This window comes from Rhincodon typus, chromosome 39, assembly GCF_021869965.1.
Source record: "Rhincodon typus isolate 14 chromosome 39, sRhiTyp1.1, whole genome shotgun sequence".
Taxonomy (NCBI): domain Eukaryota; kingdom Metazoa; phylum Chordata; class Chondrichthyes; order Orectolobiformes; family Rhincodontidae; genus Rhincodon; species Rhincodon typus.
Genome location: NC_063370.1, coordinates 9809007 through 9825613, shown reverse-complemented (window position 1 = coordinate 9825613; position 16607 = coordinate 9809007). Strand labels below are relative to the sequence as shown.

The window sequence follows — 16607 nt, the reverse complement described above, 5'->3', positions numbered from 1 at the left end:
CAAGCAGCATCAGAGGAGCAGGAAAGCTGACGTTTCGGGCCTAGACCCTTCTTCGAAGAGGGGTCGAGGCCCGAAACGTCAGCTTTCCTGCTCCGTTCATCCAGCTCTACACCTTGTTATCTCACTATTTTACCATATCCTGTTGCAAGATTTCTTACAGGCCTGTTGCATTAAAAACAATGATCACCTTGCTGTGTAGAGGTGATCTGTATAGGCCTCAAGATTAATCTATTTAATTGTTGTTTAGTGGGTTTAATGGATTGCTAGATGGTTGAAATTGGTTGTGTCTAGCTCAAGAGGTGTCAAAATATGGTTTTGGGACTTTTTGACCATGACGGGGAGACACAAAATTTTTATGTGAATAAGTTGATTTCCAATGCTTAGTGTCTATTTAGCAGCTTACGTATTGCTTGTGATTATTGTGCAGGAGCATTGCTAGGACTGAAGTACAAACCATCAAAAGACTTCTATGAGGAAGATTCTGCTATTCCTGGACTGTTTTATCAACGAGTGAATGTGCCTGGAGCTCATTACCCTGAGGACACTGTTGTTGAGATTTACCTGGTGGCCAAGCAGGGGAAGAGTCTGAAGTATCAGTTGTGGCCATACGACCAGGTGCATAACAGTAATATGCAGCTAACAGAGTTTAGCCCAAAGCGAGAGTGTGATGGGACTGTCTATGTTATCCCTGACAGTGGTGTGGAGTCAGGACTGTGCGGAGTGGTGATTCTCCTACAACCATTGTCCCAGGATCAAAACCAAAGCTAGTGCTGGCATTGACTTTGTAAAAGAACTTTTAATTAAACAGTACCTTTCAGCGTACCTCAAGATGCTTATTCATAAAGCAGAATATCTTGCAATAATTGTAACATAAGAATTGTGATAACCACTTTATTTGCACTTTGCAGGAGTGTGCAAACAAGATGCTCAGTTTTGCATTAGAGTGTCAGCCAGCCTTGATCATGCAAGTGGAGCTGGTTAATCACTGCTGATTTAACTGGCTACATTGCAGAAGGGTTATACATTTAACATTGTATTTTAACTTTAACACATACTTGGTAGAAAATGCAAAGTGTTGGATACAAAGGAGATTGTGCCAATTATTTGACATGTCAAACTATGCAGGTGCAGCATGACATTGGTGCCTTTGAACCAGCTCAAAGCCAATTATGCAAATAAAATGTAATAAGACAACAAGGTTTCTCCTGGTTTACCCTGCAATTCCTCAGCTACACGGTTCAAGTGCTTACCTCAAGTTTCACTTGTCTCTGTCTCAGACCAGAGAGTATGAATATGAATCCCCCCTCAAGATTCTGGTCAGGATGTGTTCTACAGATATTACCTAATCACTCTATTCAGAGATGTTACAACACTGCTAGAAATATCGACACTACCATTGCATCCATAAATTCTATGGCGGCTGATACTCCTCACCTTGTCAATTGAAAGCAATTGCCTAATTAGTGCCAGTTGTCTAGCACAATTACTACCAAAATCAAGACTGAATCAGGGACCTTTAGATCTTCAGTCATAGCTATTTTCTAATCAACTTGTTCGGAGATGTTATTACACACATCTGGAGCAGGTTGGACTTGAACCGAGGCCTCCCAGTCTAGGAGTAGGGACACTATCACTGCATGACAAGAGGGCCCAGCTTTTCAGTCAAATGCTCTCCCAACTAAGCTATTTCAGCTGGACAGGCCTAGGATCACATTAGAGATAACAATGCATATCAGCTAGTGGTCTATGAGTAATACTTAGCATTTTTCAAGTTTCTACAGAAATGGTACCTCTGGACCAGAAGGCCTGGGTTCAAGTCCCACCTGCTTGAGATGTGTTAAAACATATCTGAACAAGTTAGTTAAAAAATCTTTATGGAAGTGATTTTGACTTCTGCCACGTTATCAATACCCCTAACAGTTGGAAAATGTAGATGTGTAGACTCAAGGATTGAGCGTGACTGTAAATTCGTCCTTGGTCAGAGTCTTATGACATGCAGTATTTAAGATTACAAGTGAAGAAAGGCCAGTTGAGTAAGATACTCCAGGGGTCTTGGCCCCTTTAGAAATGTACCCATTTCTGTGTTAGCACATGGTAGGAGATAGAAGTGACAAAATGAAGAACTGAAACATAGTCACTCATGCTTAGGTCAGGAATCCATTGCAAATAATGAACTGAGAACAGACTGAGAATCGTTCAATCCTGACATCTTGAAGAAGTGGGACATTTACCTATGAGCCTGTTTTGGTATTCACTGCAGAAGAGATTTCCAAACTTCTATCAAGCTTTGTGTGTTGAGCCGTTTCCTAATTTCATGCCAGAAGAAAAGTATGTTTTCTATACTCAAAATTATACGGTTACGATTTCAAATATGCTGCCTGATAAGGTGGGCATAGATTTAATTGTTTGCGTTCAAGAAATTTGGAGCAACTAGTGGTTTTTGGTTCAAGCCCTGTGCTGGTGATGGTCCGTAATTTGGCTCTGAAAGGTGAAACGTTTTTGGATCAGCACAAGAACAACTTTTTAGTTGCTGCATAGTGGAGACTGGAACTTACTGTAGGTCCCTTGAAATCATCTTGTAGAACCCTAGGATACTACAGATCCCCAGTCAACGGTAGCAGATATTTTCCCCTTTTCAGTAGAAGCAAAAAAAAACACAATGACTTGCACAAGATATTATATTTTCCATATTTTATTTGCCTTGCATTTATAAATATATATTTAAAAAATTCCCATGCAGACAGTATAAAGTCCACACGACAGCAATGTCCAGTTTGTGCTTCCGATCAGACTAGTTATCTGGGACGGACAGAACAACCAATGGACCAATGGACTGGTGTTTACAGATTATACAGGCAGCCCAGCAGGAAACAGCTCAATATCTGAATAGGGAGAAGCCATGACCCAGCACCCCCAACACTTAAGGGAGATGGACCCGTCCTGCGTGTCTCTCCTTCGCACTTGGGGAAATAGTTATGCCCTGCACCCCCCCACCTCGTTTGGTTGATGGGCACATCTCTAGTGCCACCCTCTCACTTGCAGAGACAGTTTTGCAACCCTATCATTTGAGGAGTTGGATTCTACTCTCCATGTCACCATGGGAGATGGCCCAACTCAGGCCCAAATCCTTTGGGGCAATAAATCTGTCCTCCACTCACTCCCAACAGACCCACCCCAATCCCCTCCCTCCCACAAATCCCTGGGAAATAGATTCCCCCACTGGTGTTCTCCCCTCAGGCCAGCAATGGGGGGGATGGAAGATGAAACAAACCCCCACCTCCTAAACCTTAATTTTCACGTATCACAGAGTTTGTCAGGTTTCCCTATCTGACCAAGTGAAATGTGAGCCAGTACATGAATATAGGCTGCACTGCGGCAATCGCCATAGTCAGGTACATGCGTAACTGATTCCTTGCACCTCGCACCAGAACTCCTTCAGCTGCAGCTTCAGACAGAATCTTCAGCCTCAATGTTCGAATCTGAAAAACATGTATTTGAAAGTCAGGGGCCTACAGGATGCCAAGTGCACTGTCCAGTGATTCTGTATTGCCTGGATCAAGGTGGTTGATCACTGCCATGGTGGCAATAGTTACTAGTTAGCCTCAGTGCCCCGGGTTAGGGAGTGTTGTCAGATAAGGTGAGAATCAGTTGAATGGACCTTCACAGTCCAATATCCTGTTTACTTGCACGCCAAAAATTGGTCAAATGGCAGGAGCCACCCACAAAAGGGATAGTAGGCATCACTGGAATTGTACCCTGGGAGAGTGTCAGCTTTCTGGAACAGTAACCCTAAGAGTCAGTACCTCAAGGCAGGTTATGGTAAAAAAGGCTTTTTACAAAAAATCAGAACTAGGAAAACAATTTTAAAATCAGGGGTCACCCTTTTAAGACAGAGATGAGGGGATTTCTTTTCTCTTAGATAGTTAAGCGACTTCAGAGCAGGCTGCCTCAGAAGGAAGTGGTGGTGGTGGGGAAGGATGGTCACTGAATATTTTTAACATGGAGATAGGTAGAGAGATTCATTTTAGGCAACAGATACAAGAGGGTAGATAGGAATGTGGAATTTGAAATAGAAACAAGTCTGCAATGTTCTTTTCAAATGGCAAAACAAGCTTTTAGTGCTGAATGGCCTACTTCTCCTTTGATTTGTTTGTTCCTAATTTTTTCATGTAGGCATCACTGACAAGGCCCAACAATAACTGCTCCTGAATTTAGCAGCTTGCTAGGTCAATTGAGGTCAACCACAATGCTGTGTTTGGAGTCACATGCAGCCGGGTAAGGATAGTAGATATCCTGCCCCAAATGAACCACCTCTAAAACTAGCTTTGAAAAAATTATAGCTTTATTAATCAAATTCCACTAGCTGCCAGAGTGAGATTTGAAATGTTGTTCCCAGAGTCTCAGGATTACTAGTCCAGTGCCGTTAGCACCATCATGTCTCAATGCAAATGTTAGTTAGTTATAAAATGAACAGGGAAATTAAGTTAAATAACAAAACCCACCATGAATACCACAATTGATATGCAGCACCAGCCCAGAGCAATGTAATAGCCTGTTCTTCCAAAAATCAGCCCAGCCACGACTCCAGTGATCATCCTGTGGGGAAGAAATCACATTTTACTTATGACTGCAGACCCACCTAACTGTGATGACACAGGAGCCCTCAAATCCACTCAACTCCATCATTCTATCACCCTATGACCTTTGTACAGTATGATCTGCTTGTACTGCACACAAAACAAAACTTTTCACTGTACCTAGGTACATGTGACAATAAATCAAATCCAAAAATAAATCACAGACTCACCCGACATACTTGTACCCAGCAAAGGCAATGAGATCGATAGTGGTTAGGTCTGTGTTCACCGTGACCAGGTACAGGCTGAGCAGGATAGCAAGCACCTCAATAATCAGCCAGATTAATGCTGAGCTGGCCTGCATCCCCAACACCTCTGGAGAGAACCTGCAGGAAGGGAAGTTAGTGAATGCTGGGTGTAAGCAAGCATTTACCTGGAAACCGTAGCAGGATATTTCTAACCCAGGGTCACTACCACAATATTTTGTTTAAAAGGAAGACAAATGGGGACAATTTTTCACTATGGTTTCCATGGCTATTTTTTGTGTCCTCTCTGTGCTATGGAGACTGGCACCCTTTATCTCACACTGACAATGTACTCTTGGTCAGTCCCAGTCACTCTGAAACGGAATTACCTCCCGACAGATTCCTGTCTCCAGTAAAAGTATTAAACTGGAGCATGCTTGTCCTAGGCTCTGGAGTGGCATATTGTTTGCAGGTTGGAGGACGAACGTAAATGAATAAGCACAATAAAGAATGACAAATAGAGGAAGTGCTTGAAGCTTGAAACAAAAAGGTGTTCCTCAGCTGTGACTCAAGTGGGTAACACTTCTCATGACCAAGTCAAGAAACTGTGGGCTAGAGTCCTCTCCAGAGACAACAACACAAATGAATGACTTCTGCCTTTTGGGTCTTGCAAATACACCATTTTAAATAATTATTCCAATCTTCCTAGCTGGGTTTTAAAAGAATTACAGCTCTGTATTCACTGACATGTGGAACTCAGGGCAGACTTTTGATTGGAGAATCAGATATCATGGAAGAGTCAAAATCTGCTCCTCCAATCGCAAGTCTCCTCTCTCAGGATCAATCTTCTATTGGAGGAGATGTAACGGGGAGGAGAAAGGGACTGAGTGTCCGAGGGGGCTGGAGTAGCAAAGACGACGAGTCTTAATGGAAGGAGAGATTAGAAATGATCAGCAAAATTATTATAATACTTGAGAGAGAGACAGATAGAACAAGAGAGGTAGAAAGGAAGATCCCGCAAGTACCAACAATAATGTGTCCTTCAGTTGTTTGAGATTGAGAAGAGCAAGCATGTGAAGAGAAGCTTCTCACTGAGTCTCAACCCGTTACCGGTTGCTTTTGGAGTGGAGGGTAGCCTCTACTGCTTTCTTTCTCTCTGACACCAAAACCTGCTAAGGCAGAGCCCTGGGAAATTCCTCATTTTCCACCTGCTGGCAGCTCCACTGAGACTGGATCCTGACCATTAATTGTTGGCCTCCTGCTGCCAATGCCACCTACAACATGGGGCCTACAGCAGTTCAAGAAAGCAACTCACTACCATCTTCTCGAGGGCAACTAGGGACAGACAATTAAAATATGGCCAGCCAGAACACCTGCATCCCATGAGTGAATACTAAAAGAAAGTCTCAAGAGCAAGGGGTGTGTGCAAGTGAGAGAGAGAAGGTGGGGTGTGGGGGCAGGTGCTCCTCAAACCCACTCACTCTCCGATAATATCTCTTTTAAACGTTTGCTTTATTCAACATGCATCGTCTAGGGACAGGTCACCAGAGTCGGAAAATTTTCAGCTTCATGCAGCCATCTTGGAAAATGTCAGATCTAGAAGCGGGATTTTCATTGCCTGGGTGGGGGATATCCAAAGAAGAATTGTGTTGGACTGGAAACGTTAACTCTGTTTCTCCATCCACAGATCCTGTCACTCCTGCTGAGTTTTGCCAGTGCTTTCGTTTCTTAATCCAACTATCACGGTGGTGTCATTGCTGCTCTGCAGTTATACTGGATGAGTGGGCATGTGAGCGCTATTACTTAGTATGGAGCACACACAAACAGGACTTCTGAACTTATCTTCCAAAACATTCCCTCAGGCAGCCTATGGTTCATGAACATCTTTGCTGGGCTATGAACCACAAGCCTTTAAATACCTGACGCGATACCATGTAAACTGCATCGGAGTAGGCCGTGCCTATTTCCACAATGGTGCTGGCCAGGTCAGCCATGCTGGCATTCTTAAAAGGCCCTGGCAAACATCTGAATGTCCAGGAATGGTCTGAGCCAGGCCACCATTTTTAAAAGTTGTCAAAATCAGCTCAATAAAAATCTTGCCCTTTTTCCCTTTCCCACACACCCATTTTAGTGCCAATGTCCTGTCCTTGAACCACAAGATTCAAAAAAATCAAACACCAATTATGTTGAATCCCAAAGGCCAATCTACTGAAACATACTCAATAATCCTCTTCATTCGAATGGAAAGCAGGTGAATATTGCAACAAAAGAAAAGAATTCTCACCTGTTTTGAGTTCCAAGAGCAAACCCAGCTACCAATAAATATGTGATAAATGCCATTGCTGGAAAGAAAGAGAAACAGCTATGACAGAGGGTGCAGACAGATAGCATAGCAGTCCAGTACAGAATTAATGTTATTACTGCAAGTTCATTTTCAATGTTTTTTTTTTCAAATTAGTAATCACGTGCAACCAGCCTAGTAAAGCCTAGCTTTACATTTCAGATTTGTTAATTGAATGTAGTTTAAATGTAAATGTCACCAGCTGACATGGTTGAATTTGAACCCATGTGCCCTAAAGCATTAGTCTGGATTGGATTACAGGTCCAATGACACTACCATTACACCACCTCCACTTGAAATGTGCTGTCACACGTGCTACCGAGCTGCCTCAACTTAAAAAAAGGACCCACTTTCAATTTCTGGTTTGTGGCAGGTTAGTGGATTTCATGCCTATCTGATAATGGAAATGTTAAAATTCAGTGCAAGTTGAATGAAGCACTCAAGGCTCCTATTTACCCTCTACAGTCCCTGTTGGCAACTACACGAGGGGTTAGATAGGAATGGGATTGAGACCAATTGCAATACTATACATAGTTAACTAATGCAGGCATACTGCCAGACATTAAAATATTGGAAGGTGTCCAGCCTACAAGGAGCTGTAACTCCAAAGCTTGTTTATAAATTGACCTGAAGTGGAAATCTCAGGAAACTTTGCTGACAACGTTACAAAATCTACAGGTCAAAGCAAAAGCAGTTTCACATTATTCTAGGGTTTACTGGTCGAAGAGTGATAAACATCTCCAAGTGATTCACAATGCACACTCACCAAAGAATATGGGTAAAATCCACAGCGATAGGTTTGTGCGTCACCAAGACAGTTAATACTACAGACAACACATAGAGGTAATCCTACCTGGAATATACAAATCAGGAGCATTCACTTCAACCCGAGGGGCCACAGGACTGTCCTGCTGGTATCGTACTTCCCAATTCTGTCAACACAGAGCTTAATTATCAGTCATTTAGATAGCACTCATTGCATAACCAACGTAGGCTAAACAGGAAAAACCTCCTTTATGTCACTTCAGGAAGAGATAAATCGATCTCCAGCCTGATTGCATTGCTCCAAGATCATTATTTTTAATGTGTCCGTACTTAGAACATTCTGGACACTACACCTTCAGAAGGATATATTGGTATTGGAGGGCGTGCTGTGTAGATTTCCCAGAATGATACTTGAACTCCAAGGACTAAATTATGAGGACAGATCACAAAAGCTAGAGTTGATTTCCTCGGAATTTAGAAAGTTAAGAGTATGAGATATTAAGGGGAACAGATGGAGTATATTTGGAGAAACTATTTCTCTAAAAAAGACTAGATCTTTCAGAAGCAAAACTTGGAAACTTTCCGTGCTGTATATCTCCATGACTTCTAAATGTGCGCAGTACTGTTTGGAACTCTCCTCTGCAAACAGCAATGAATGATAAATCAATCATTAATTTTAAAACTAAGATTGATAGATTTTCATTATCCAAATGTGTTAATGGATAAGGGGCAACGGTAGGTATATGGAGGTAGGTTGCAGGTCAACCATTTCTGATGAAGGGTCTAGGCCCGAAACTTCAGCCTTCCTGCTCCTATGATGCTGCTTGGCCTGCTGTGTTTATCCAGCTCTACACCTTGTTATCTCAGAATAGTGGAGCAGGTTTGAGGGACTGAATTGTCTCCTTAAGCTCCTATATAATTTAGTCATTCTTTGTCCCTGCAAATTTCTGTTTGGAAATTGACACCCCTCTAATTTTCTTCTGTCCTCTTTCTAAGTCTGTGACTCCATTCCCCCACTACGTGGCCAGTTTTTGCTGCTTCTGACTAACTTCAGGTAGTGCAAAGAACACCACCAAAAATACTCCTTCAACACAAATGAGGGCCATATACGAGAATATTCCTAGTGCATCACCCTGGTGATACTGAGGACTATCGACATGCCTATCCTCCCGTGGTACAGTTGTCAGACTGAAATTCTCTTTCTTTTGAACGTCCATGCCTGTGTTTCAGCTACATCACTGTTGATCCCTTACTACCCAGGCTATTGAGTACCACCAACCTGAAACAAGATGCAGTGCTGGTGGCTACTTTGGGTTTCCTGCTGCTAGGTGTAAAACACCCCAGTTATCACAGCAACTGGCTGCTTGCCACTGTAAACCTCATTTAACAAAGCAATTCTGCAAGATGAAGGAACGTGGTTGAAGGACACATAGAAGAAGAACGCCTCTTCAGGGACGAGGCTAGATTGAACTCCAGGTCTGTATTTGCCAACTGCCCAGGCTCTCTCACAAATCACTGACTGATAAATCCAAAGTCGCAAGTCATGCAACACCCACTCAAGAATCACCAGCGAAAGGCCCCCTCTTCTCTTACCTGATGCATGTAGGGAAAGATGAGGAGTCCCAGCTTCTTTCCAACATAAATGGTGTCCACAGCGAAATAATATTTCAATTTGCTCACTGGAATAAATCGATCAATCTGCAGGAATCAGTGAAAAAGATTCATTCGCCCTGCTCTACATAGTTATCAGAACCGTAGGCGGGTTTATTAGCAAAATTTAGAACTAAAGGAGCCGACGGTATTAAAACATTTTAATCAAACTGCACAGTACTGCCGCTGGGAATGAAACACGTTGCCTCTTTAAAATGATACCTCAACCGAGAGCCTGGGCCTGGTGATTTCTGGGTCCGGACAAAGATCAGAGGGAATGAGGCTCCAGAATCAAAGGCATCAGATGTAAACCTCTACTGTTGGACACCAGATAGTTGTGTCCTCTTACAGGCCAAGAGCTCAATGTCCCAGTGAGCGGTGGCAAGGTGTGATGTGATGTGATGTGATGTGGAGCATGCCAGGTAGCTCATGTTGGAGTCTCTCATGGGTACAACCTTCCTCTGTCAGACGGTTGCTGTTTTTCAGTTCACTGTACCTGGGCTGATTCCGCAGAGGAATAGTAAAACTAATGAGTACAGGCCTTAGAGCTGTAATCTCGTTGAGCTACATTCTAGGCACTACTGCATGGATGACAAGAGTGTTCCTACTGACACAGGAAGTTACTATAGTGTTTTATCACCGTCTCACTGTAGGACCATATCTGATAGGTTCCACCCTGGATCCTTCATTCACCACTACTAGCTTCTCATCTTTTCCATCTATTTTCAAGTAGGTTTATCAATAAAAGCAGCTGTCTGGTTGTGAAATCTCAAGAAAGGATTTTCTGCTCTTCTTAAAACGACTGGGGCCAATCCTGAAGCATCGTGAAACAAATCTACAAACTTACTATCTCAAGATGAGGACATGACTCCCTATAAACTGACTATCTAACTTTCAATACATAGTGTCATTGTCTGGCATGTTAACAAATAAATCCTTTGCCCCAGCAGTTGATAGAATGGTAAATTTTAAACCAGTACAGATCACTTTTGATTCAAGTCTGATCCTCAATCGTAACTCATTTATTTTAACTTTCTATGTAAACATCTCGCTCTCCATTTAAACTGCAGCAGAAATGGTTCCCTTTCATTCTCTCTTCCCCCTTCTTCAGGTTCACCAGATTTTCTTTCAAAGTTGGCAGTCGTCACAGAGCTGGAATTCAAAGACATCCATCCACTCGCAGCATCAACGGAATTTACTAGATAGAAGGGGAACTGTTCTCTGTGTAAACTTTAACTCATCCAAAACACTGTTGCCTACATCCCAACTTATACTGCTCCATTACCCTGTGCTTGCTGAGCTGCTAGTCTGGAAATAACTCTTAAAATCTTCCGCGGTTTCACCCAGTCCCGCAACACCCTCTGCCACACAATCTTCAAGGACTTATTAGGCCATAATTCTGGGTTCTTGCATATCCCTGATTTTCATCGCTTGACTACTGGTCGCTGTGGATGCAGCTGCCTTGGGCCGGAGCTCTGGAATTCCCTTCCTAAATCTGCCTGTTTCTCTATTCCTCTATCCAGATTCAAGATACTGCTTAATATCTAACTCTAATTAAGCATAAACAAAAAACAGAAATTGCTGGAAAAGCTCAGCAGGTCTCGCAATATCTGTGGACAGAAATCAGGTCAAGAAATCTCTAATCAAGCATTTGGTAACTATAATATCTGATATAGCTTGATATTAAATCTGGTTTGATAGCTGTGAAATAGGCTGGGATATTTTACTAGCTGTGTATGCAATATTATGAATAGAAGGCATGACCAAGTTAAGGAACAACAAACGGATAGATAAACCCAGGCACAAGTATTGGGTCTGTTCTGGAGGTCAGTTATCAGCACAGACCACTTAATGTTTACATGTACTCAGCATGTTCAGTAAAGAGGCAGACCCCTGTGGTGTGTGGAGAATATTTCATTCTGACTTGCCGACCTGCAATGCTTACATTTTGACCGACAATGCTCTTCCCCTGACTTGCCAAACTGCTGCCATACGCCATCGCCAGGTTAGACACCATGGGGTCGCTGAGGATGCCCTGCCTTGAGAGGCCAAAGCCTGCACCAGTGTGCTCACATCCTGGTCCCGGAACGTCCATATTCCCACTGGTATCTTCAAAGAGGCGACTAGGGTCTCCTACAGGATGCATCTGCCCCCTCGTTCTCATTTTGGCAGCTGGAATTGAGAGCAACCAAATAAGTTGGCCATGTTGTAAGCAGGCAGTACATTTTAATACTCAGATCAGAATTCAATTTCTCACCAGCATCTTGAGCTTGATCAAATGATCGCAGGATTTTCTCACTCCCTCCCCCTAATTTGCCTCAAGGTGGTGATGGCAAGACCCTTCGTGAACCACTGCAGTCCACGTGGTGTAGCTACACCGAAAGCTGATAGCGAGGGAGTTGCAGGACTTTGACTCAGCAACAGTGAAGGAATGTCAGTTGTATTTTGCCTCAGGGGCTACATTTTCATTCTCATGAATTTCTTTATTAGGTGTACAGTCACATTTTAGCATTATCTTTTGTATGTGTGTTGATGTAGGAGGTATTTTGGTTCACGCAAAAGTAGAATTAGAAAATTTGTCCACATATCAATAATTATCAATCCCATTAAACTTAAAACCACAATAGACAAGGAAAACATCAATTTCCTCGATACCACAGTATTTAAATTTGCACAAAACAACAAGCATAAGTTTTATTCCAAATAATGGACGCCTACTTCTATACATAAAAACGAAACCCTAAAGAGACCTTCTGCAGATCGGTGAGGTCACAGCAAATATGTTTCCATTACATATTCACAAATCTGGAATATTTTAAAACAGGCAGTTACTACGCTTTTAACTACACTTGAAATCACAACTGCAGATTTAAATTCAATAATTGGTGATGTTAGTTTTCACAACATCCACCACGATCATCTTTGTTGTCTAGCTTCTGAACTTATAGTCTCAAGATAGGGATATCACATTCATTTGGAAGCAATTCATCACTTCGGTGGATTCAGGTTTTCCTAGCTCCTAGATAACTGACTGCTACACAAACAAGAAGGAGTAGGCCAGTCAGCCCCTTGAGCCTGCTCGACCATTTAGTAAGATCATGGCTGATCTAGTTTTAACCTTAGATCCATAATCCTGCCTATCCTGATAACCTACTAGCTATTGTTTACCAATAATATATCCACTTCAGCCTGACAAATATTCAAAGGCTCTGCTTTCACCACCTTTTCAGGGAGAAAGTCAAGACTCACAATCCTCAAGAAAAGAAATTTGTTTCAGCTCTGTTTTAAATGGGTCACCACTTACGTTTAAGGTGTAGAGCTGGATGAACACAGCAGGCCAAGCAGCATCAGAGGAGCAGGAAGGCTGACGTTTCAGGCCTAGACCCTTCTTCGGAAATGGGGGAGGGGAAGGGGGTTCTGAAATAAATAGGGAGAGAGGGGGAGGCGGATAGAAGACGGATAGAGGAGGTGATAGGTGCAGAGAAGACAGACCGGTCAAAGAGGCGGGGATGGAGCCAGTAAAGGCGAGTGTAGGTGGGAAGGTAGGGAGGAGATAGGTCAGTCCAGGGAGGACAGACAGGTCAAGGGGGCGGGATGAGGTTAGTAGGTAGGAGATGGGGGTGGGGCTTGAGGTAGGAGGAGGGGATAGGTGGGAGGAAGGACAGGTTAGGGAGGCTGGTTTTGGGATGCGGTAGGGAGAGGGTAGATTTTGAAGCTTGTGATCCAATGCATCATCCTCCGACACTTCCGCCATCTGCAATCCGACCCCACCACCAAAGACATTTTTCCCTCCCCACCCTTATCTGCCTTCCGGAGGGACCACTCTCTCCGTGACTCCCTTGTCCGCTCCACACTCCCCTCCAGCCCCACCTCACCCAGCACTTTTCCCTGCAATCGCAGGAAGTGCTACACCTGCCCCTACACCTCCCCCCTCATCCCCATCCCAGGCCCCAAGAAGACTTTCCACATCAAGCAGATGTTCACCTACACATCTGCTAATGTGGTATACTGCATCTGCTGTTCCCGTTGTGGCCTCTTCTACATCGGAGAAACCAAGCGGAGGCTTGGGAACCGCTTTGCAGAACACCTACGCTCGGTTCGCACTGAACAACTGCACCTCCCAGTTGCGAACCATTTCAACTCCCCCTCCCATTCCACAGACATGTCCATCCTGGGCCTCCTGCAGTGCCACAACGATGCTACCCGAAGGTTGCAGGAACAGCAACTCATATTCCGCTTGGGCACCCTGCAGCCCAATGGTATCAATGTGGACTTCACAAGCTTCAAAATCTCCCCTCCCCCTACCTCATCCCAAAACCAGCCAAGCTCATCCCCGCCTCCCTAACCTGTCCTTCCTCCCACCTCAAGCCCCACCCCCATCTCCTACCTACTAACCTCATCCCGCCCCCTTGACCTGTCTGTCCTCCCTACCTCCCCACCTACACTCACCTTTACTGGCTCCATCCTTGCCTCTTTGACCGGTCTGTCTCCTCTCCACCTATCTCCTCCTCTATCCGCCTCCGCCTCTCTCCCTATTTATTTCAGAACCCTCTTCCCCTCCCCAGTTTCTGAAGACAGGGCTAGGTCCGAAACGTCAGCCTTCCTGCTCCTCTGATGCTGCTTGGCCTGCTGTGTTCATCCAACTCTACACCTTGTTATCTCAGATTCCCCAGCATCTGCAGTTCCTACTATCTCTGAAACATCACTCATGTTTGACCAGTAACCCCTAGTTCTATATTCTCCCATAAGATGAACAGCCTCTCCACATTTATCCTGTCAAGTCCCACAGGATCGTATACATTTCAATTAAGTTTTCTCTTATCGTACCAAACTCCAACGGATACAAGCCTGGCCTGACCAACCTTTCCTGTGACAAATGGCCCATTTCAAGGTAATAGTCTCGTAAAGCTTCTCTGAACTGCTTCCAATGCGCTGTATACTCTCTTAAATAAGGTGAGCAATACTGTAAACAGTACTCCATATATATTACCAGTGCCCTATAGGGAGCATAAACTCCCTACCTCTGAATTCAATTCCCCTATATTCCGTAATTACTAGCCTTTTTGCAATTCACACAGTCGGATATCCAGATTGCTTGGCATCTTGACCTCCGCAATCTCTCACCATTTAGACAATATATTTATTTATAATCCTTCCTACCAAACTGGACAATTTCACATTTTCCTTTGCTAAAGCCATTTGTCAGATCATTGTCCACTCACTTAACCAATCTATATTATTCTGTAGGCTTCTCTTTATAAAACTTATATTCTTACCTATATTTGCATTATCAGCAAGTTTGGCAATTATACCTTCCAATCCATCATCTAAATTATTTATATAACATGTAAACAGTTGATGTCTCAGCATTGATCTCTGTGGTACACTACTCATTAAATCTTACAAACCTGAGAAAGACCTATTTATTTCTACCCTCTGCTTCCTGTAATCTTCCAACCTCTCGAATAGGTTATCACCTACACCATGAGTTTAATCTTCCACAATAACCTTTGAAGTGGCACTTTATCAAATGCCTTCTGGAAATCTAAGTACAGTACCTATACTGGTTCCCCTTTATCTGGAGCGTGTGTGACTTCTTCACGTGACTCTGACAGATTGGTTAAACATGATTTTTCTTTCACAAAACCATATTGAATCAGTCCGATTACATCGAACGTATCTGAATGCCCTGCCATAACCTTTACTACCACCTTCGCTATGACAGATGCTAAGCTAAGCGGCCTGTAGTTTCCTGCTTTCTGTCTCCCCTTTTGAAAAAAGGCATTACATTTACTATTTACCAATCTAACAGATGTCTTTACTGACTTATCCTTTAACCTCCACCCAATTTAGGGAGTATTACAAAATTAAAAACAACACATTAACTATTTCACTAGCTACTTCTTTAAAGACCTTGGGTTGAAGTCCAACAGGAACAGGTCACTTATCAGCACGCAACTCCAACAAGTTATTCTGATCGTAAATTCCCTCCCTTCCATTTCATATATGGCAGCATTTGTTACCCATCTCCAACTGCCCTTGAACTGAGTGGTTTGCTGGGCCATTTCAGAAGGCAGTTTGGAAACAACCATGTTGTTGTGGGTCTGGAGTCACATTTCAATCAAACCAGGTGACTAATTTCCTTCCCTAAATGACAATAATGAATCAGATGAGTTTTTAATCACTATTGGTTATATAGTAGCCTTTAACTATATCCTTCCTTTTAATTCCGAATTTGTTGTTGAATTCAAATTTCACTATCTTCCATCTTAGGAATTAAATTCATACAGCAAGAACATGAGCCTGGTGTTCTAGATTACTAGCCCAATGACATTGCCACTGTGAGGAAAAAGCTAGCCAAAAAAATTCTGGCTAGCTTTTTCCTCACACTAATTTTTCCATCTTTATTAATGGCTTCGTCAGTTTTTGGCATGCCTTGCAGCTAGTCCAGTTCAGATTCTGATTAATGTTATCTGATTCCATTTTCACCACCAATCTGAGGATCCAGCATATCCAACTTCACCATGAGTCTTTGAAAACTTGCACAAAAAGTTATCCCATTCTCCAACACTGTCTCCCCAACCTACAGCCCAGTCTGAGAATGAGTCATAGAGTCATACAGCATGGAAACAAACCCTTCGGTCCAACTCGTCCATGCTGACCAGGTTTCCCAAACTAAAAACAGTCCCACTTGCCTGCGTTTGGCCCATATCTCTTCAAACCTCTCTTTTCCATGTTCCTATCCAAATGTCTTTTAAATGTTGTAAATGTACCTGCATCTACCACTTCCTCTGGCAGCTCATTCCACATTCAAACCACCCTATGTGCGGAAAAATTTCTTGGGCTGTCCCATTCTCGCTTTCTCCAACCTCCATCAGCTTTGGTGGTGTATGTGGAAAATCTCAATCTGAAGCATGCACCAAGGGGAGCCCCTGCAGCCTGGCCCCAGGAAAGGATATCACTGTGATAACCCCCAGGCTTAGCAGGATGGGGTGTATCTGAGATCCCCCACTCCACCCCCCCCCCCCC

At 43.3% G+C, this 16607-nt stretch overlaps 1 protein-coding gene across 2 annotated transcripts in view; it reads right to left on the bottom strand.

The window, feature by feature from the left end:
* Positions 1 to 2676: 2676 nt before the first annotated feature.
* The window catches only part of yif1b (Yip1 interacting factor homolog B (S. cerevisiae)), a 14431-nt gene continuing 500 nt past the window's right edge, over positions 2677 to 16607 (bottom strand). For both annotated transcript variants that reach the window (XM_048618370.1, XM_048618371.1), the window contains exons 2-8: positions 11524 to 11750; positions 9522 to 9626; positions 8017 to 8095; positions 7107 to 7164; positions 4808 to 4963; positions 4503 to 4596; positions 2677 to 3479 (exon numbers count right to left, since the gene is read on the bottom strand). In XM_048618370.1, coding sequence (XP_048474327.1) covers positions 3324 to 3479; positions 4503 to 4596; positions 4808 to 4963; positions 7107 to 7164; positions 8017 to 8095; positions 9522 to 9626; positions 11524 to 11750 — 875 coding nt within the window. In that variant the 3' untranslated portion in view covers positions 2677 to 3323. The remainder of the gene's footprint in view (positions 3480 to 4502; positions 4597 to 4807; positions 4964 to 7106; positions 7165 to 8016; positions 8096 to 9521; positions 9627 to 11523; positions 11751 to 16607) is intronic.